The sequence below is a fragment of the Glandiceps talaboti genome, chromosome 7, assembly GCF_964340395.1.
Source record: "Glandiceps talaboti chromosome 7, keGlaTala1.1, whole genome shotgun sequence".
NCBI classification, from domain to species: domain Eukaryota; kingdom Metazoa; phylum Hemichordata; class Enteropneusta; family Spengelidae; genus Glandiceps; species Glandiceps talaboti.
Window position 1 is genome coordinate 17,486,500 of NC_135555.1, and position 24,194 is coordinate 17,510,693.

The 24,194-nt window shown below is 35.4% G+C and overlaps 1 protein-coding gene across 1 annotated transcript; it reads left to right on the forward strand.

Annotated features, from left to right (window-relative positions):
* The first annotated feature begins 841 nt into the window (after positions 1–841).
* LOC144438239 (copine-8-like) lies at positions 842–23,549 on the forward strand. The gene is made up of 17 exons (XM_078127285.1): positions 842–948; positions 3,266–3,306; positions 5,849–5,895; positions 6,314–6,417; positions 9,290–9,329; positions 11,712–11,788; positions 13,373–13,433; positions 14,250–14,353; positions 14,931–15,077; positions 15,517–15,592; positions 16,937–17,099; positions 17,950–18,131; positions 18,939–19,066; positions 20,824–20,926; positions 21,372–21,429; positions 21,814–21,887; positions 23,126–23,549. The coding sequence occupies exons 1-17, from the start codon at positions 872–874 to the stop codon at positions 23,324–23,326; spliced, it is 1,683 nt and encodes a 560-aa protein (XP_077983411.1). The 5' UTR covers positions 842–871; the 3' UTR covers positions 23,327–23,549.
* The last annotated feature ends 645 nt before the right edge of the window (positions 23,550–24,194 follow it).

Genomic DNA, 24,194 nt, shown 5'->3' on the forward strand with positions numbered 1-24,194 from the left:
TACGAACTTGTACATGTAATTGTGACAACCTGTCGGTTCATAAGTAAATCTTTAAATAGAAAACAACAACAACAACAACAACAACAACAACAACAACAACAACAACAACAACAAACGATACAGTTATTGCAGCTAATTAGTATTTAAACATAAGCTTCATTTCAAGCGAAAATTAAACTACAAAACACAATAAAAACGTATCAGTGATATTTTCTAAACATCATGGGGGGGGGGGGGGACGGACGACACATTTTTTTCTGTACATACGATATCACAATGCTACCTTGAAGCACAGACAAGTAAGAAACTTGTCAGCTGTACCTGAAACGTATACGATTGGTGGTCTGCCAGTGATGCTATTAAACACTCAATTTTTTTTTCTTTTACATCTTTATATTATTTATATGTTTTGCTTCATGAATAAAGCATACACAGTAAACCTTTATTATTTCTTACTTAGGTTTACTTAGGTTGTATACTGGGCGCAGGCCTCTAGGCCTCTATGTCCAGATCTGGTTGTTGAAGTCCTGGTATTCCAATTGTAATTTGTAGTAATTTTCTCTTTGTAGTCATACTTGATTTCCTGGGTAGACCAGAACTTGTCCAGGCGCTGTTCAAATGAGTGAACAGACGGTGCGGTCACGACATGATTTTTGTACAGGTTAGACAGTAGTGGACGAGTTCCTTCTCACTAGATCGGAAAATGTGAGTCATGTGTCCCGTGATAAACTGGAGCATTGACACATGGCAGTGGATTTTTCCGAAAGAATATTGCGAAATTTCCCAGTATGCACTGCGGTAATATAAACAGGAAGTTTACTTGTAATACTGCAGCTCAGAACATTTCCAGCGACGACGGCATCAGTCAGAAATGGCAACCCCAAACTTCATGTTCGATCCTGGTCAAGTAGTGCCAGCAACCAGGGTTGAAATTACAGTTTCGGCAAGGTGAGTTGCGTGGCATCACACTAAACGTGCTAACACATTGTTAATCGTGCACATAATTTCTTCCAGTTGTGTCTCGACTCCGCCCAAGGCACAGGTGTACATCCATTACAATGTACACAGCGTTACAGGTTCTCGCCTTGGTCTGTTTACAACTTGACACAGGCGGCATAATTACATTGTATAGTGATTTTGACGAGACCTTCCTCGTACGTCGTCTGTAATGGACTGTAGTGCGGTCCGATCCGATGACAGACTCTGTTGACTGAAAACATTGCGTTACAACTGTGGGATGTGAAGGACATCGTCAGTGAACTTCAGAAAGCCCACCCCGGCCCGCCCCCACCCCTGGCCCTGCAAAATCCCAGCCGCAAAGGATGGTCATCGAACTAGCCGTAATTTATCATTCTATTGATTAGGCATTATTTATATACTAATATGATACCTTACATTGTTGATTCCATGCATATCGAATCTTCGTAATCGACCTTCTGTAACTTTTAAGGCTAAGGGTTACACCCTCCCCCCTAGGTGGATGGAGCTGGAGGGGGGTGTGGTGGTGGTGCACATGGTGGTGGGGGTTGGGTTGGGCTCTAGTGCCCTGTTGTAATACATTCATGGTCCTACAAATAACAAATTGAATCGTTACTGGCATTTCTCCAAACTCATATCACATAAAATTGTCAATCAAGATGATTGATAGCTGCAATAATTGTAGCGTTTGATGTGGTTTTGAGGGCTTTTTGTCTTTTTTTGTGCCTTTTTTCATTCCGACGTTTAACCCAAATAAAATGCTACAATTCCTCTAACACAACTGCAAATAGACGGAAGCAATTCAGATCTGAATCGCAAAGTTGGACGGACTTTTCTGCTAAATTATGCCTTACCTGGCAAAATATCGGACATTTCCTAACGCCAACATTAATTACGGAGCCTTCAAGACCAAAGAAGTGTTCAGAGGTACCCCAATTCCGTCAAAATCGGCAAATGTAGCAAGGCATGCAGCAGATTGAAACAGGTAGTACGCTGACCCCTCGCTCACGTTTTCAATGTGGTCTCGTCTATTTGCATTTGCATTAGAGGAATTGTAGCGTTTGATTCGGGTTAAACGTCGGAACGAAAAAAGGCACAAAAACAGACGAAAAAGCCCTCAAAATCACATCAAACACTACAATTATTGCAGCGAGTACATTGAATATCAAACAGGAACCATAAGTTATTGGTTGGCTATGAAGCCACTTAAAGATGTACAAATGTAAGTCGACATCTGTTACCTAAGGGTAGCAACTACAATGTACTAGTATTTTCCTCCTTTGAAACGCATCACATTCTCTTGCAATTATTCATTCCAGATTCAAAGGATATCACTGGTACAGTGGTAGAACTTGCTCGACCCCTAGCTACTGTAATACACTCACTGTCACAGTTTCGAACAGATTCTGTTTTTAGACAAATATCAACTTGCCCCATGATTGTCAATTTTTTTGCTGATTTTATTGATTATGCTTGCAGATGTATAATTATATTATTCTCAATATTTTTCTGAGCTCCATTTACTCAGAAAATACTCATGACCTAAGGGTTTTGTCAGTACCCATCTGGCGACTCTTTGTGACAAGGCTCCTTAGGTTATTTGTATTTTCCATGGCTGAATGAAGACATATATTTGGATACATATCTAAGTACAAATGTACATGTACATTACTAATTAATTGATAGTTCACTAGTTGACATATTATGAATAATTAACGTTTTATCTTGACTTCATATGGAAAACATCCATAGATATACATGTAGTGTGTACAAATGTATGTACATCCTCGGAAGTTAACTCTGAGCACGATTTTTTAGGATCAATTTGTTCCCGAATGCGAAATTTTGGGCACACAATGCTCCTAAAAGTAAAAACGTAGGAGCAAAGTAAAATACTATATATCAAATTTTTATTCCTATCAATATTCATTGTCACAAATGCCATGTTTATCTGTTGAATAAAAATAATGATCAATGTTGTTCAATGACAATGTTTATATAAATGCAAATAAAAAGATTCCTCATTATCATGAAAATACTAGTAGTCAATATACAAGTGGGCTTCGACATTTGTCTGTGAAATACAGCTAAAGTTGAAATTTCACCTTTCAAATACCAGTAAATTTACAATGTCACCTAGTGAATGCAGGTATTTACAAAAATTCACCTGCAGTGGACCATTTGTCACCTGCAAATGTCAGTTATTACTGACAACTTCCTTGGCTAACACTTACATGAAGACTCCATGAACATTCTTGCATATTAATTATGCTTCTTTATGTTTTAGAAATCTCCTGGATATGGACACTTTCTCGAAGTCTGATCCACGTAAGTGCACAGCTTTAATAGACATTGTAAAGTATGGTAGTACACCCCCCCCCCCTCCCAAGATTTTGCATAATATAGTGGGTAATTTGCATATGAGTAGATTTTATGTTATATTGATTGATTTCTATTTTTGTGAAACAGAAGTTGTACAATGTGAGTGCATCGTGAGAATATTGATAATTTTCAGTGTGCCGTCTAAGCCACTGATGCACAGTGATTTTGTAATGCAACAACATTTGTTTTTCCCCTATTAAATCCCCTGGTATGTGTTTTCTTTTCATTTGAGTACGCTAATCATTTGATAACTTGGTCAACAACATGACTTCAGTGTAACATCACTGTAGGCATGTGTGAGAATTATGATTAATTATTATTATTATTATTATTAGACTTTATTTAAACTCAGACTGTTGAGCCAAAGGTCACAGTGTCAAGATAAAAAATATACAAAATTTAATACTTTTTTGTACAAAAATGTATATATTTTAAAATATGTCACATATAATAATATCAATATGTCAACCTTGTTTTATTTTGACCGTCTAGCATCAGGTAAAATGCGATTCCAGGTACTGAGAATTACATCAACTTTGATCCAACTAACTAAAAAGTGCTTTTTCACACCATTTTATCTTCACATGCTGTTGTGTGAATGCCTAAATGATATTGACATTTAAATTAACTTCTTGAAAAAGTCCACTAAGATGCAAAATTAGTCAAAGATTGTTTTTGTACCTATTTTTTAGTACATTCACTTCTCCCTTTTTCTCAATTCTTTGTGTTTTAATGTTGTGCAAGTCACTAAACTACATCATATGTTTTAATGTTTCACCACGTCCAATTGTCATGATGACAACTGGACCAAACAAAATATCAAAAAATATACCACTGCAGTAAAATGTGATCCAGTAAAATTTGGGTCACTGCTTTGTGACAAGTAAACCTATTCAGTCAGTGACCTAAATGAATGACATCTGAAAGGTTACAGTACTCTGCCCTACATACAGAACTAGATTTTCACAGTCAGCAAGTCATTTGAGATAAGTGTACTGTGACAAGGATAGTGTACAGAATGCAGTAGGTTTTGTTTGTGCATTTGTATAAAACCTAAAAAAAATTGTTTGGTTCCGGTTACCCAACCATACCTAGTTTTTTATTGCCGACCCTAAACTTTTTTTGTGCACATGTGTATTCGAGAAAAAAATAATTAAATCACATAAATTTTGAAGTCTCACGAGAAACAGTGAATGGGGAAACTGACATCAACTTAAAAAGACAATATAAAACTGTTCTTCCAATCTTTAATGGATGTACATTTGATGGGAAGAAACCAATAACACAGAGACCATATGGAAAACAATGGGAAACATTTATACTGTCTGAACCTAAACTAGACACTCAGACATGAAAAAAAAAAGAAAAAAAAGATCAACCTACCCCATCTATTCTAAAATTGAACGTAATTGGAACCACACAATTTTTTTAGATCTTCTATCTATTTTTATCAAGGTTCTAAAATCTAGGTAATAAAAAGGTGCAGCAACCTTCGTGAAATCTATGTACAGCAAGGTTGCTAAACATGTAGTTACCTTCAAGTCCTTGTTTAGAATGTTTAGATATGTTTAGAATTGTTATTATATTATTTTATTACATTAGGGATGGAATGGGGAGAGGTATCTTGTAAAATGTATCAAATTTACAAATTACTGGTAATGTAGTACCTTGGTAATGAGGAGTTGTGGGCAGGGGGGTTTATGTACTGTACATGTAGTATCCTGTTAAAACAGGTTGGGGGGTTGGGGGTTACATGGTACCAATTAGTAAAATCTACAGTCCTACATTGTCACACACATGTACAGTAGTTAATATTCTTTAAAAAATTTAGAATACAGGTGATCAAAAAGGGGAACTGTAGTGAAATTAGCTACATGTATGTAGTACAAAAGGTTTCAAACCTTTTGTATGTGAATGGTAGATTAAAGGGGAAACACCACTTCAGGAAATAAAGGTAGTTTTATAACCTTTGAGGTTCTGGAGAGTCATTGCATGTTTTCACATCACATAAATTTCATGTGATTTCGCAAGAAATACCAAAATGGAACTCTGTTTTACCTTTATTATTCTAGCAGTGCTCCACTGTTGCATCATGGGACTCAGCAGACATACATATGCATTAGATATACAATGAATATTCATGACTCTTAACTGCTTATTACCTTCAGATCAATATTCATGAATATGCATTGTTCATCTAATACATATACATGTATTCTGCATCCCATGAGGCAACAGTTGACCTCTATTAGAACAATGGCGGTGAAAAAGCATTTCAATTTTGTGTTTCTAGGCAATTGTGTGAAATTTATGTTATATGAAATCATGAAATGACTCTCCAGAACCCAAAGTTTATGAAAACACCTTTATTTTCAAGTGTGGCATTACCCTTTATGGTACATGTAGTAACTGAATTAGTGAATGTGATTAGCCACAACATGGATATGGTATAATAGAATATTTTGTATGTTATGTATTTTTTTCACAGTGTGTGTGATGTATACGCAGTCACTGGGAACCAAAGAATTCAAGGAGGTATGTTTGTTTATAAATTACATGTAGATTTGTAGATGCAATATTCTGATATGTCTAATCTGTTTTTACATCATAATCTGTGATTTTGTTTTGCTCTCTCATCAATCATATGTGATGCTAGCAATGGTGAATGATTAAATTACCCACACCCCAATGTGTGTGTGTGTGTGTGTGTGTGTACTGTGTGTGTGTACTGTATATATGTATGTGTGTGTGTGTTTGTGTGTGTGTATGTGTGTGTGTGTGTGTGTGTGTGTGTGTGTGTGTGTTTTGTGGATGTTGATGGTAGGGTAGGAGAACCAGTGGTCGAATATAGTACTACTGTATCATTTTGAAATTGGGAAGAAGACACTTGCATTTGAAGGAGCACTAGATTGTTGATGTAACAAAAGTATTGTGTTTGTATTTTGATTTGCAGTATGGACGAACAGAAACCATTTGGAACACATTGAATCCTGATTTTGTTAAGAAGTTTACAATAGACTATTTCTTTGAAGAAAGACAGGAGCTGAAATTTGAACTGTAAGTACATACAAAGTTTATAAACAGTGCATCACATTACAGGGGTAGGCAGTGTTTTTTCTAAGGTGTGGGAACCCAGATAACAAACAGGGATAATTTTGGTAATACTGGCATAGTTCTCCCGTACATTGTTACATATTATATAATTTTTGTGGCGAACCCCGTAAAATGACTGAGGAACTCAGGTAAGTTTTATCTCCCCCCCATCCCCCACCCCTAAAAAACCCCAACAAAACATGGGAAGGATTATTTAGATTCAAATTAAAGGTATCAGTAACGTATACATACGCTGACTTTTTAGCTCCGCTGTCAGCGAAAGCTGAAAGCGTAGCTTTAGGTATAGGTGGGTATTGAGGTATAGAGAGTAGAGTGAATCATAGGTGTCCGTCAAACTTTTATATTTTTACTATCTACTCCGGAAGTGACACTCGGAATTCTTCGATATTTGGTGTGCATGTTCCCTGGGGGGAGGCTATTCAGATTTGTTCATGCCAAGTTGATCTGTGCCATTTTCAATTTTTTATGATTTTTTTTCATAAAATGTCATTTTCATCAACTCCTTGAAAACCTCTTATTAGATTGCTTTGATATCTGGCGTGTTGATGCGCAGGGGGTAGCTTACTCAGATTTGTTAATTTCAAGTCAGCACATCCTCATTTTTATTTTTTATGATTTTTTTTTTGTAATTTGAAAAAAAAATGAATATGTTAATGAGTATAATGACCGACGCCATATTGGAAATCAGTCGACGAGACTTTAAGTAAACTGCCACTTTTCAAAAGACACTATTGACGTCAAACAAGCAATGTAATATGTGCTATAGTCATAATTCTACGCATTGGGCGCCCAAATGACAAGCGTTTGTTTGAAACAGGGTTGTAAACTTCAAATCCAATTCTGCACCCTTCTACATAATCAGCCAGTCCGCAACATCCTCATTTGCATACTCTATCCTGATTCGACCAGAAGCTGTAGGTCAGTGCTGTAGGTGATCTCATTTGACCGAGCGATTTTCCACAGCAAGTATCTTGAGTATCACAGGACGTTCTTGGTACTCACTAAAATCACACTTCAGACCCACTATAAAAGTGTGATGTTTTCAGATAACATGTAACTTGTGGTTAATTCTATATTGTCGTGCAATTTGGAATGACAGTGAACCAGAATTCAGACAACTTGCGTAAGGAAGGGCATGCCAGGCATGCGGTTGAAGTTATGGCCGACAGTTCACATGTAAAGTTAAACGACATGAACGTGTCTTGCCTTTCCAAAATGCAAATATTTGGCAAGTAAAAATAATTAAAATAATTACAACTTTAATTTGGCTTCAGACTTTGCATTATGTTTTGCGTATCTTTCCCCGTTTTACATCTAAATCCGAAAAGGTTCTCTCTCATCATGTCATCAGTGTCAGTGATCATACCGCGCGGGGCTGCTTTGAGTACGAGCGAAGTGAGGCATGTTGAGGTATTTTGTTGAGGATTATAAATATTGCGAAATGTCAAGTACAAGGTTTAAATACAATGGAATGATGAAAAAAATGGCAGAGTCTGCTGACAGGCGCCGGTCACAAGAAACACTATGAATTAAAATATCAGACGATGTATGTATTAATCGCCGACAATCCACCCGTATGCACGAGGGACTAACCCGGAAGCAAGTCGTTGTCAGCCATACGTTACAGTGGTAACATCGTCCGAGAAATCGCTGCGTTCAGAGTGTCATTATTCACAGAATTGTTGTTTTCGAGTGAAAACCCGTCTTGAATTGTATAACTCTAACAAATGAAGACATGTCAAGTTATATTTTGAAAGTTGTATCGCTAGTTTGAGACGATTTTCTCACGTACTATAGTACTATCGAGGCTTACTTGGAAGTAGTAGGACCTTACTCCAGTTCATCGGGAAGTTTAGCCAGTCCGATAATTCTTTCTGGTTTAGTTTACAACACTTTTGATCACGCAGATTTTGTTGTTGTGATGAAAAGAAATAAAAAAAAAGATCATTTCAACCATTTCGTTGTGTTTTCTTTGTGAAAGGTAACCGAACATGAACGAGTGTTACCACTGTAACGTATGGCTGAGAATGACTCTCTTCCGGGTACTTGAGATTGTCGCCGTACGGAAACTAAGATGGCGATTAATACATTTCTTTCCTATATATATCTACCACAACTAGTACAAGTTGAATGTTGTTGACTTTGTAAATTTGTTAGAAAATTGAAATTCAAATTGCCTCAAAATTATTTTAGATCCCTAGTTTATTTCATTCATCATTAAAATTTTCCAGGGTTACAGCTGTAAGACACTGGAATTATTTATAGCCAACCTCAAAATCCTCTTTTTTTCTTTTTCTTGTGTGCATTTCCCAGTCATTTTTTTCTGAGATTTTGTGCAATTTTTCATAACAGTAGATTTTTGTCATAAAATGGTGACTATGGTATAAAAGTACAATACATTACCAACTTCTGTGTAAAATATGTTTTATAGTGAGACATCATATGAAACCACTAACCACTTTATTGCATCGCTAAAACAAAACTGCATAGTGAAGAGCTGAAGACCTGAACCACTTCTACATGTCACCAAAATAAAAAATTAAATTAAAAAAAAAAACAGCGGAGCTATTCTGACCGATAGGTCGCTTGTTTATTTTTTTTACTTTTTCAAACATTTTTGAGACTGACTGACCCATCACTTTGTTGGTGTTACAATGAAGAACATAGAATTAAATGTGAGCATCCTAATAGCATGACCCCTTTTTTGCTTTAAAAAAATCTTATTCTTGGGTCAGCTACTAGTATAAAAGTGAGGGGACACCTGATAATGATTCCTATGTGTATTATAACACATTATCTTTTGCTGCTTTCACAGATATGATGTAGACTCCAAGAGCCGAGATCTGAAAAAACATGTGAGTAATATAATTGAAAGAACTTTTTCTTGATTTTTTACAAAATTCCCTTAGAAATTCATTATCATAAGTTGAATTTAGAAAATATGTATCTTATATTTTCATGTAATATAATTATTAATCTTTACGGCCCAGGTATGGGTTTGCAGATCGAGGTTGTACTGTAGAAGGCTTGACTTTAGGAGTACCCATAAGCTGTACTACGGAGGTCCATAAAGCCCATATCCGGGCCATAAAGGTTTTATCATATACCCCATGTAGTGGCATGGAAACATCAATTTGAATCACATACTCACATGAATTGGAAGTGAAATATTATTTTATTGGCAAAAATGTAAAAATAGTGAAGAAATTAACAAAACCAAATACTAGTAATACCCTACATGTTTGATTCATACATTTGCATACAATAATCCACTCTAATAATACATGGTACAAAGCACATGTGAAGTGCATCTCAAGCCATGTTTGATTGCATGTGGATCTCTGACTGAGAACTTAGTCATAATGACCATATAAATCTGACTCTGTACTCAAGTCAGTGCTTCTTAGGACTTGCGAAGATTCTGTGCAGATGACTTTATAGGGATGAACAGCCTGCCTCAAATGCTATTGAGGTACCATGTACCATCATGATTTGTACTTTGTAGCTCGGTGAGGTCAGATAATTGTAGTGTTTTTTTTTGTACCAGCATACATTTATGCATAAACAAAGATCTATTATTAGTGTTATGCTAATAAGTATTATGTAATTTTAGTGAATTGTCATTGGTTTTCTGTATACAATGTATGCGTATTTACAATTAACATGCATAAATTGTGTGCAGCACTATTATTAGATACATGGTTGATGTTTTGAACCTTGCATGTAGTATATATTATATAATGTCATAATGAAAAAAATGAAGAAAAAAATGGCTACAATATATATGCTGTGCATTATTTCATACTATGCCAAAAGATGTATGTAGTTAGCAAAGATGTAGAACAGTGGACAGTTTGTACCCTAGACACACATTTATATATAAGTTAGGGAGTTAGGGTTAGGGATACGCATACATGTAGGGTTAGACTCCCTAACCCAACACAGATTCTCACTGTTCTACACTATTTTATCTGGTATACATGTAGTTGGAAATTATTTGCATAGTCAGAAAATGGAGTGTTTGATTTGAGGTGTTTCTACCTTTATATTTATATTTGTTTATTTAAAATTTGTTATTTATGTACACAACTAGTAACCTTTAGGAAAATACAATACATGTATGTTCAAAATGCTGCAATTCAAAATATAGAAGAGTGAATTTGTGTGTTCAAACTGTGGTTCAAGCGTCTACAATTATCTCCTCCGAAATCTAATCAATTGGTCCTTGTGTTATGGGCAGTCTCTTCAGAAAGTTTCATCAAAATTTAAATACATATACAGAATGTGACAGGCCAAATGTTGGTCATTTCAAAAATAACTGTAAATATAGCACTAGACAAAATATTGACAAAGTGATCAAAATTTCCTTCAGCAATGACTGGGGGTTGTAATTGCCAGCCTCCATGTGTTTTGTAGGTATCCTGATAACATACAGACAAACAAACAGACAGACAGGCACGGATGAAAACATCACCCTTGTCAAACCTTGTTGGTAGAAATAACAATTCAGATATGCGAGTGTCAAATGATAATTCGTATCGATGGTAACAAGGTGCTGATGAATTATCTCCCTTGTGTTTCCTTAAATGATTTACCCCAACTCAGGGTTTGATTTTAACTTGTAGTCTTGGTAGTCTCAAACACTGCAAGCCCAAGGATCTTACTTTCCACAGAATCGGAGCATTTACAGCATTATTGATTTTAACATAAAAATGGTGACGGTTACTTGACTTAGACTGATTGAGTTTTTTATTTATTTAGTTCCATAGTCGATTTTCCGATTGCGAGATGCATTGCACGAGAGGATGTCACTTATGTTGTTACATTTAGTCTCGTTTTCTCTTTATTATGTTTGAAATAACATTTTTATCATGAAATGATTGAAAGACCTGTTGACCTCTTTAATTACAATTTACATGTATAAGTGATTTTATAGAATAAAGACTAGGCGCCATTAGAATTTAATGGGTGAACCCAGGGTACAGTCAGGTGACAACCATCCCCTTGAGTATCGTGTACAAACCCCTCTGTGTGTACACAATGCATGGCATTGTATGGAGATACGCGCAATGCATCATGGAACCGACAACAGGTATATTGGTTTATCAGACCACCAACCTCCAAATTTGTCTAAAAATACAACATTAGGTGTCAATGTCCCCTAATCCTACAACTAACCTACTACAAGAATAGAATCTTCCTCAGTCTCATTTCTTTATTGTTTATTGGCTGCACAGGACTTCCTGGGTGCAGCAACTTGTACTCTGGGTGAAGTAGTGGGTTCAAGTGGGGGAAGGCAGACTTTTCATCTCAGGTAAATTTAGTGTTTAAGTTCTTAATCCATCAAGATCCTCTAGAATTTGATACAGTCATTTGTTTCTCCATCATCTTTAGGATTTCGCAGGAGAAGTTTTAGTGAGCCTTGGTGAAATTATTGGTAGTGGTGGTAAATTAGAAAAAAAATTAACAAAAAAGAGGTAAACTTGTCATAAAAAAATGTTTATATGTAGTACACATACCCGTATATGCTTGCTGTATATTGTCACCACTGTGCTTCATATATGTACATACCTTTCTTCATAGTTATATCTCTTTTCTTTACTCTTTTCCTTACGAATCACACCACTGTCAGTAATTTCCACTCCTCCCTTCATGAACTACAGTACACATCTTTATTAATGTTCAGTCTACACTCAGTAATTTCCACTCCTCCCAACTCTACACTCAGTAGTTTCCACGCCTCCCTTCATGAACACTTCCTACACGTCTTCATTACTTTGTTTCTCTCTTCTTTTCAGATTTCTTCACATAATTTTTGCCTAGTTCATTTCATACACTTCTTCTGAAAAAGTTATTTTACCCCAAGTTATCTTTTTTCGTCAAAATATTGATGCACCATTTTCGATTTAAACCAAATACTTGTATCTCCTATGAAGATAATTACTTTTAATTAGATATTAATTATAAGTTTGTGCACAAAATAATGTATAACACTAAAAGATAATGCTGACTTAGCTAGAGTCATTTTCATCTTAAATCTCTTTACAAGCTGCAGGCAAGTAATTAGAAAATTATGCAAAAGTTGTAAATTTAATTTCTTCTACTGAGTAGAGTTTGATAAGAGAGATCTTCATTGATAAGTTTGTGTTGTGAAACAGAGCCAAACTTGTCCACGAACATCTGTGTTATTGATTTCTAACTGACTCAGAGGTCAACCATTGGTTGGTTTGATGATTGACAGTGTCAAAATTGCCATTCAGAGACACATACTATTTGCTTGATATGCAACATTGTTGCAAATATTCATTGTTAACATGTCAGTGAGTTGGAAGGGAAATGAGATGTTTGAAATTACATATTATTAAAGAGATAAAGGGGAATCTCATTCAACAAAAACAAAGGAATTTTTGTAAACTTTGGATTCTTGGGAGGCATTTTAATGATTTCACATCACAGTACTGCATTATTTACATCACATGTATATGAAGTTGCTGAGAAAAACCAAGTTGAACCCTTTTTCCTAATTCATTGTTCACTGTCAGTCCTTTCCATGAACACATATTGCTCCATCTGAGTCAGCTGACATGCACATGTAATCGCAGAAATGAAATATTCATGATACTGAAGTGCTTATCACCTTCAAATATAAACAATAATTGTGCAGTATCAACACACAAAAAGGAAGGTGTAGTTAACCAGGCAAATCATAAACCCTAACTATTTCTTATAGGGTCTGTGGGCAAACATTAATTTATTTAAATCCTTCTTGCTGAAAACTGTAAGATGCATATACATTTGTACAATGTACTTTGGTCTTTAATCATAATATTTTCTGCTTATCTAGTTGTAAAACTTAATGAAAGTGTTTGTCATTTAACTTTTTTTTCCCAATTTACAGAGGTCCAGCTAAAAATTGTGGAACACTGATTTTGAAAGCTGAAGAACTGTCTGATTGTCGAGTAAGTAATACTTGTGTAGTGTATTATATAAAATATTTGACCAATCCAAAACCAGATAATTTGTAGTTGACTGAACTTTTTTAGTTTTACCCAGTCACTAGCTTTGACAGAAAACATAAAGTTAAATGAAAGGAAATGAAATATTCAATCCTTTTCTCTCTACCAGAGGGATAGACAACAGACAACAACAAGTTGAGGAAAACAGGATTAATTTTCTTAAGACCCCTTTCTAGTTGGGATGGGGGGTGGGGGTGGGGTGGGAAAAACAAGATTACTTTTCTCAAGACCTCTTTCTACATGTACCAGGGAGGTATTTGTCTGTACACAAAAAAACTACAAGTGGGGAAAAACAGGTGTGATGGTTTTATCTTCTTCACAATATTAACGAGTTTAGCAACTAAAAGTGTTAGAAGTGACATTTTGGACCCAGAAAAATGTAATAGAATTCTACTTATAACATAAATTAGACAAATCCTGGATATCATTATGTGCATCAACTGTGAATGGAAACACCATATTTACCCCGGTTTCAGAGATAATGTAAAATATTATATAGAAGACCAAGTTCATTTTGATATTTAACAAATGTCCAGATGTTTAGGCATCTTGGGATTATAAAATTATCCTTTTGTTATTTTGATACTGTGTTCATTTTGAATGCTTAGATGAGGAACTACAAATTTTGTACAGCTACTGCAGATAATTACTATAATTGTCATATTATAATAATTGGTTATCTCTTTATTGTCAATAGAATTATTATAGAGTATTACTTGGGTTGATGTATTTTGATGTATCATTTTTCTCTTGTTTCAGGATTTAGCAACTCTACAGTTCAAAGGAGAGAAGTTGGATAAGAAAGATTTCTTTGGTAAATCAGACCCGTTTTTGGTGTTTTATAGATGTAATGAAGATGGCTCGTAAGTAAACCATGTTGTTGAAGCAGACATTAGATTTTGTGATGAACCTTTAAAGTGGCACAGACTAGAATTGAAGAGTTTTGTAGCCTAAATTTTTTTGGTCACTCATGGTAAATAAGCTTAGTGAATAACGTACATTTTGTACTTGCTGACAAAATGCCTTATGTCAGCCATTATTTGTCTTTGACTGCAAGTTTAGAAGAGTTCGAAAGTTGGTGACTAATTACTGCGAATTGCTTAGACAGGGTAGTCTTGTAACAAGACCTTGGATTTGAGCTTGGATGGTTGCCAAACAAAAGCTGAGGGTAACAGTATCTCTGTTGTGCAGACGTCCTTGATGTGCACCTTTGATGCAATGTGATGTTTGGTTGCCTATTGTCAAAGGAAGCCTAGACTAAAGGACAGCTCCTTAAGTTGAGAACTATAAGAATAATTAATGCCATGTCTTACAGAGTGATAAACTATATCACACACCAATTGTCTATTTTTCTCCACTGATTGAGTGAAAAATGTTGAAATGGAATTTGAATGTCGATGGTGAATGATAACTTATAATTTCCATTTTGATAAATTTCAGATTTACAATCTGTCACAAGACAGAAGTAATCAAGAACACTCTGAATCCAACATGGAAGCCATTTAATGTGATGGTCAGAGCTTTGTGTAATGGTGACTATGACAGGACTATCAAAATAGAATGCTATGACTGGGACAGAGATGGTGGGTAAGTGATGGTTGTGATTGGGACAGAGATGGTGGCTAAGTTTTATTTCTGTCAATTCTTGTCACTTCAAAGTACATAAACATCTGGTTGCATTAGGGGTTATTATTTTCAATGAAGGATGGCTATGTCATAACAACAGCTATATTTGGTATGAAAATCACGAGCATGAAAATAGCTCCACTGATATGGTTTCACTTATGTGAGAACATTGGATTCAAACATTGGGGTTTAATTAATATGTCCGAGGTGTTCAATTCATGGTTTGCAGAATTACACATATTAATATTCATAAACTTTTACAAGAGTGAAATATGTAATCAGGACTTCTATGCTTATTATTGAAATAGGAGACATTTGATATTGTAGTCTTATGTTGTCTATGTAAACAAATAAATATTTATTAATGGCTCGTGTTTTCCTGTGTTTACTTTTCATTCAGTCATGATTTGATTGGAGAGTTCACAACAAGCCTTAGGCAGCTAGCAAATGGACCAGGAGCAGGGAATCATTATGAGGTGGGTGTACAGATGATTTCATCTTCTAAGCTTGCAAATGCTATTAAACAATGTATCAAGATCAGTGAGACTGGTCACAAGGTTTCATGTTGAGATAGACACAATAAAGATAACACGCAAACATCCCTTACACAGTGTCTACTCTGTAGACACAATAAAGATAACTCACAAACATCCCTTACACAGTGTCTACTCTGTAGACACAATAAAGATAACACACACACACACATCACTTACACAGTGTCTGCTCTGTAGACACAATAAAGATAACTCACAAACATCCCTTACACAGTGTCTACTCTGTAGACACAATAAAGATAACACACAAACATCCCATACAGTGTCTGCTCTGTAGACACAATAAAGATAACACACACACATCCCTTACAGTGTCTGCTCTGTAGACACAATAAAGATAACACACAGCCATTCCTTACAGTGTCTACTCTGTAGACACAAGAAAGATAACACATCTGTAACAAAAACAAATACAAAAGTAACAAAATTATGTATGCTTCATTGAGGATTTTACAAACATTAGTAACAGCAAAACTGATGATCAGACACTTTATACGGTTTGACATTGTCTCAGGTGCATTCATTCAATTGCTCCATTATTCTTGATTCATTACATAGTTTATGTCATACCTGTTCTGTGAAAATTTGTCTTCGGTTTGACTGTTTCTAATGTTTTTAAAGTCCCTGATGAAGTAAACTTCAATGCAAAACCTGGTCAACATATATTAGCTGTGTTTAAACTTACATGTAAAAGTAAAAGTGTGAATATGACAAAGTAGCTACAACACCAATGTTATTTAGGAAAGTGTGTGACTATTATAAAAGGGTAAACAAACAAGACGCAAAGAATTTTGAATCAAGAAATCTCAATATACTATAAACATCACTTTCTTGAAATAAACTTATGTCATTACATACATGTATTCCAGTTCAACTTAGTTTTATTACAATATCATCGCCTTACTCTGTATTAAACACCTTCGCTAACAACACAAAGAATATACCAAAGAATATACCACAAAATAAACACTTGTAACATAAAATACCAACACTGCACTGAACAAAGACAACAGGGTGACGTCATAACAATTAACTAATGTGATGTCACCCACATATCATTAATTTTTATATGAATTCGTATCACTACAGTTTCTTGAAATAAACTTACATCATTGCATATTTCAATTCAACCCCAAGTTAGTTTTATTACAATATTATCCCTTAATTCAGGATGACATCATAAACTAAGGTGAGGGTGACTACAGATAGTATAGAGTATGTGTTTTGGATGACAACACTAAGTTTGGAATTATTTTTTTCTTCCAGTGTATTCATCCAAAGAAGAAAGCCAAAAAGAAAAAATATCATCACTCTGGCATGATTCATTTGTTGTATTCAAAGATAGAACCACAGTTTTCTTTCCTAGATTTTATCCAAGGTGGTCTCCAACTCAATTTTACAGTGGCAATAGACTTCACAGCATCAAATGGTAGGTATTACTAGGTTTGATGTTGATGGTGACTTTAAAGGTCAAGGTCGAATCTAGCCATCTCTTGCACAGCAAAGACTTCATACATATTTTAGTGTACATGTATGAGTAACATTTATGTACATTCAGAGTGTAGATAAATAGGCCTTTCCAAAATTTGCCATAGTGGTGCTCTGCTTCTTGTCTGTGTGCACCTTGGGGGTATAGGTTACTCGGTTAATTATAGAGCACAGCTGCTTTCCTCGATGTCTGAACAATATGAAAAACATCCCTGACTTACATGTCTACAGAATACCAAGGGACAAAGCTCTTAAGAATCGGTATACTATGAGATGGTGATACCCCAATTTGAGTAAGGCCGCTGTATTCTCAATTTCCTGTTTGCAGTCTGGAATGCCTATTGTACCGACACTGCTTATATACTCCTTTGATTATAACTGTCAATGAAGACATCCTGGCTTCTACAGTCACTGTGTAAACCAAGCTATGTTGTGCATACAACAAACAGAAGCTATGAAACTGGGAAGGCTGTACACATTGAAAGTACTAAAACATGTATTTTGTCTATGGTTACCCATGAAACCTAACACAACCCAAATTTACTGCAGCAGTTACTTTATTTCTTTTTACCTAGGCTATGCCTAGCACAGACGGCCCTCGATGCATTTCAAATATAGTGAAAGAGTAATTGTGTTTTCTTCTACCCAGGCAACCCAGCACAACCTAGCTCTGTACATTTCACATGCACAACATTAGTATGCTAGTCTATTTTTACCCAGGCAACCCAACATAACCATCTTCCACGCATTTCAAGTGTGCTATAACAAAAATTGTGTCTCTTTCTACCCAGGCAACCCAACACAACCCACATCCCTACATTACATGAATCCTTACCAGCCCAACCATTATGAAAGAGCACTCCGAGCTGTTGGAGAAATTATCCAGGATTATGATACAGATAAATTATTCCCAGCATTAGGGTTTGGTGCCAGAGTTCCACCACGTGGTCAAGTCTCACATGAATTCTTCATGGTATGTTTAATATGAAAAAAGAGTTTGTGTAAAGTATATACAGCCATGGTTAGATCCTTGCCAAAATGGTAGTGATCATTCTGAAAAAGTAAACTGATAGCTAAGGATACATTGAATTTAAAACACCAGGAGTTGTACACGCTTTTGCTACTTTTTGCCATTGATTTAATGTAGCATACCTTTATTGGTTCAATCATTAAAATTAGCTGAATTACCTGTCTACTCGTCATTGTTGGTACTGTGTGCACTGGCTTGATATCCATGTGTAAACATAGATGTTCTCATTAGCTGAATTACCTGTCTACTAGTCGTTGTTGATTTTATATGCACTGGCTTGATATCCATGTGTAAACATAGATGTTCTCGTTCGCTGAATTACCTGTCTACTAGTCATTAATTCTATGTGCACTGGCTTGATGTCCATGTGTAAACAGTACGATTGATCATGTAAGTGACTACATATGCTTTATGCAAGTATTGCAAGAACAAAAATAAGTCACATGGAAAAGATGAAAAAGTTTTAGCTTAGTTTATTTCAGTAAAACAACAAGAGTGACAAAACAAACTTATATACAAATACAAACTGGTACAAATTGTTGAATTATTTGGATAACCCAGAAAGTCAAAGACAGCTACAAGTATACTATCAAGTCTTGTTCAATGTCTAAGTAAAGCATACTTACTATATGCAGGAAATTTGGATGTCCATGAGTGGCTTGGGTTAAAATCAAAAGACTTGCGACTTGTACAGGAGAATAGTGTTCTTTCTTGATACATGTAACCTTCTTTTCTTCCTCAAAAATCCAGAATGGTCATCCTAGCAATCCATATTGTACTGGAATCAATGGTATTATGGAGGCCTATAAGAGGTCTTTACACACTGTACAGTTATATGGACCTACGTTGTTTGCACCTGTAGTTAACCATGTGGCAAGGTAATAGAAATTTACGTACCTGTAGTTAACCATGTGGCAAGGTAACAGAAATTAACACACCTGTAGTTAACCATTTGGCAAGGTAAGAGAAATTAACGTACCTGTAGTTAATCATGTGGCAAGGTAAGAGAAATTAACACACCTGTAGTTAACCATTTGGCAAGGTAAGAGAAATTAACACACCTGTAGTTAAACATGTGGCTGTAAGAGAAATTAACACACCTGTAGTTAACCATTTGGCAAGGTAAGAGAAATTAACACACCTGTAGTTAATCATGTGGCTGTAAGAGAAATTAACACACCTGTAGTTAACATGTGGCAAGGTAAGAGAAATTAACACACCTGTAGTTAACCATTTGGCAAGGTAAGAGAAATTAACACACCTGTAGTTAATCATGTGGCTGTAAGAGAAATTAACACACCTGTAGTTAACATGTGGCAAGGTAAGAGAAATTAACACACCTGTAGTTAACCATGTGGCAAGGTAAGAGAAATTAACACACCTGTAGTTAATCATGTGGCTGTAAGAGAAATTAACACACCTGTAGTTAACATGTGGCAAGGTAAGAGAAATTAACACACCTGTAGTTAACCATTTGGCAAGGTAAGAGAAATTAACACACCTGTAGTTAATCATGTGGCTGTAAGAGAAATTAACACACCTGTAGTTAACATGTGGCTGTAAGAGAAATTAACACACCTGTAGTTAACATGTGGCAAGGTAAGAGAAATTAACACACCTGTAGTTAACCATGTGGCAAGGTAAGAGAAATTAAATAGAGTATCGTATTCTGTTCCCCACCACATCCTACCATCATATGAAAGTATGTTTGTAACCAACCCAAACATTCATAACACATTTGGTTGTTGTTTAGTTGTAACAATCATCAATGTCCATGACAAACCAAGTGTACTATAACAAAGGTGAACATTTCAAAGTTAAAATAATTGTAATGTTACTGTTTGTAATAATTTCCACTTGCATATAATACACCCACAACATTAAAATAAGGTTCAAAGTGCTGTGTTATTATCCCTGGTACAGACCTGTTATTGTACAACCCTTTATACATGTACTTTCTCAACTCTTTTTTTTGGAAGGGGGGGGGGGGGGGGATAAATCCAAGCCTTATACTGCTACAGTAAAGTGCACGGGATCATTACATCTTGTCACATAACAACCTCTATCCTACCATGTTCTATTTATTCAGCTATACAGGTGATAGTTGATTGGCGATGCTTCTAATATAGCAACTTACATTCATTCTATTGTACCATGGGGTCATTCAACACTTGTCGCCTTTTACATACAGTCTTCAATAACACATGCAAAACACATTATTCACAGCAATCAAACTAAATGTTGATGTCAAACTAATATAGTTACATCATCTACTTCAAAGTGCTGTATCATTATCCCTGGCACTGAACTATAGTGGTACAACTCTTTCTATTTCAACTCTGTCATACAACCAACATGTACATATAACCTGTGCTACTACTCAGCACACAGGGTGGCATTTGTTCACAAAACAATCTCTGTTCTCCCATGTCCCAACTTTATGCAACTAATTCTTCTAATATGGCAATCGACATGTGTATTGCTATTGTACTAGTGTGTATCATTGAATCTGTGTTAGCTTTTACATAAAACCTTCAATCATACATGCTGAACACATAAAAAAATAACAATCTTGAGTTCAAAGTCATTTTGAGGTGAAATGTAATGTAATTTTTATACATCCTTGACATGATAGGTTTGCAGCTGCCAAACAAGATGGTACTGAATATTGTGTTCTTTTAATTGTTACTGATGGAGTCATTTGTGATATGGGTCAGACTAAAGAAGCAATAGTTTCTGTAAGTAATTTATGGTATATATCATATAATAATAACACTTGTAAAGTGCCATACATCGTAAAAGTTGATAGGTGCTGAATGCTACAAAAGCAATGAAAACTACAGCAATATGTACATGTATACTTCAACAAGTACAGCATCATATGCATGTATTGCTTCAACATGTACAGCAACACATACACAATTGCTTCATTAAGTACAGCAATATATACATGTATGCTTCAACAGGTACAGCAACATATATGTGTATGTTTCATTAAGTACAGCCACAGATACATGTATACTTCAACAAGTACAGCAACATATATGTTCAAAAAAGTACAAATGAAACACATTATAAACACAATTGAAGAATTTGAGAATTTCTGACTATAGAAAGAACTGCTGCAGCATTTCAATCCAGCATTTTCCTCACAGATTTTTGCATGGTTTCTATATTTGACAGGCTGCAACACTGCCAATGTCAATAATTATTATTGGAGTAGGAAAAGAAGACTTCTCAGGTGAGAATTATACTTTTTATTTTTATTTATTTAACTTTGACAAAACTCAGGTAGTCCACACAGCTGACAAACACCTATAAATGTGGACCCGAAAACAAATTTTGTACTGCTTTATTTATACATTCAGAGGACTTATCTGTTATCATCATCTACTCTTCTGCCTCTTTCCATGTCTTTCTTTTGTACTGAGCATTTCGCACCCAAGATTTCCTTTACATTAATTACTGTTGTTCTCTCTCACACTTACTGACCTTATGATGCTCTGTTGCCAGGACGAAATGTAGTCAGAACTTTTGGAAATTCTTTGAGTTGAGACCATCCAGTGCCCATTTGTGGTTTTAATATTTGTCATGCATTTTGACCAGAATTTTGTTTTACTTGTAGCCATGGAAGAGTTAGATGGGGATGAAGTAAGATTGTCGTCTAATGGACGATTGGCTGAAAGAGACATAGTTCAGGTATTGTACACTACACTGATAACACATAGTTCAGGTATTGTACACTGCGCAGGTATTGTACACTACACTGATAACACATAGTTCAGGTATTGTACACTACGCAGGTATTGTACACTACACTGATAACACATAGTTCTGGTATTGTACACTACATTGATAACACATAGTTCAGGTATTGTACACTGCGCAGGTATTGTACACTACACTGATAACACATAGTTCAGGTATTGTACACTACACTGATAACACATAGTTCAGGTATTGTACACTACACAGGTATTGTACACTACACTGATAACACATAGTTCAGGTATTGTACACTACACTGATAACACATAGTTCAGGTATTGTACACTACACAGGTATTGTACACTACACTGATAACACATAGTTCAGGTATTGTACACCTCACTGATAACACATAGTTCAGGTATTGTACACCTCACTGATAACACATAGTTCAGGTATTGTACACTACGCAGGTATTGTACACTACACTGATAACACATAGTATATTCATGTCACCTTACAATTAGATATTGCACTGACAGTATCATACAGTTATTTAGTCCTGATACAGTCCTGTACTATGAGCTGATTTCTGTAAACGTTTGACAGATTGATCCAATAGTCCCATCAAAACTAAGGATGACCCTTAGCTCAAAACATCTGTTATTACTTGTTTTCAAAGCACTGAAATAATACCATATTACTTTCCATACCATCAAAACTAAAATTAACTCAGTAATGACATTACTACTCACAGAGTCAAAATAAAACTTGGAAGCAAATCCCTGAGCGAATTTGCTCACTAGGATTCTGTCATAGTCTTGACAAATCATCTCAATCAAACAATTGTGACAAATAAACAGTAACATATAGTTTCTTTGGAACAGTTGAATTAGAAATGAGGGCACCATTTTAACTTGTCTACTATGGACCTTGATTATGCAATGATTTAATTATTCAGTGTTAATTCTCTTTATGAGATGGGTAGGATAATATAGATACCAGCTACCTTTAATTAGAGATTTATTGTCACACCAGTGTCAAAGACATTGAATCATGAAGGTGGATTAGAATGCCAAATTAATTTCTAATTGACTGTTCCAAAGTAACTACACTGTTTATTTTACTTTAATATGATTCTTGGAACCATAAACAATATATTTCCATAATTCAACAAAGTGTTTTACAATTCAAAAAAAGTGATAACCAGTCACCTGCTTTTATTGCAGTTTGTTCCATTTCGAGATTTTGAAGGTGAGAGCAACATAGTAAAAAGTCAAGCCCGCCTTGCCAAAGAAGTACTGGCTGAAATCCCAGATCAGATAGTTGATTGGATGAAGAAGAGAAATATCAAACCCAAACCACCGACGTATGGTAATGTTGAGGTTGCATCAACTCCGACTGCCCCTGCAGCTCCTTATCGGTTCTAGCTGCAATGACTCGAACTCTCCCTGTGGCTCTGACTGCCCAATTAGTTCCCTATCAATTCTAGCTGCAATAACTTAAACTCTCTCTGTGTGTCATTATCCATTCTAGCTGCAATAATATTATAAATACTTGTCCGGCTATATCTCAGACAGACACAAGGCAGTTACATGGACATTCAAACTTGGCACAAAAGTAACATACCACAATAGAATGAATATATGTACAAATCTGTTGTTTTTTGGGGGTTTTTTTGGGGGTTTTTTTTGTATGGGGGGGGGGGGGGCATTATCAAATTTTAGAGAATGGCGACCTTATTTTGCTGTAAAATTTCACAATTTGTACAATAGCTTAATATCAATTCTAATAGATGTTATAGCATTAGATATCAACCATTCTTCTGTGTGGTGAATCTGTAACCAACTCTTTCATTATACATCACATCTAAAGCCTAAGATAGGGCTTTTTATACTAGATTTGGACAAACATTCCAATATTAGAGAAGAGAGGCTGTCTACCATTGGTTGAAATGTCCCCACTGTCCAGTATTTATTCTGTATGTAACCAATCAGGAACCTTTTTACATTTGTATTCAACACATTCTCCTTCAATTTACACCACTTGTCTTTCTAATACTTCCAATTTGGTGTTAAAATTTACATACAGAAATATGGTGAAATCAACTTTAAGTTATCAATTATCAAATGAATATTTTAAAAATAGAAACTTCCCTTCTCGTGATTTTCTATTCACTTGTTTATATTTCTTGCTGTGATTGCATTACTTTAGGCTTACATTCAATTATTGCAAATCAGTGTGTTTTGATCCACATTACATAAATCGATGTGAAAATGGAGTCACTCTCGTGATCAA

What these genes read in the sequence shown, in the direction of transcription:
- LOC144438239 (XM_078127285.1), top strand. Translation starts at nt 872, where the DNA reads ATGGCAACCCCAAACTTCATGTTCGATCCTGGTCAAGTAGTGCCAGCA. An exon ending in GACTGGGACAGAGATGGTGG is followed by an intron (nt 15,078 to 15,516) that starts GTAAGTGATGGT and finishes CTTTTCATTCAG; the next exon opens with TCATGATTTGATTGGAGAGT. An exon ending in GTAGTTAACCATGTGGCAAG is followed by an intron (nt 19,067 to 20,823) that starts GTAATAGAAATT and finishes TTGACATGATAG; the next exon opens with GTTTGCAGCTGCCAAACAAG.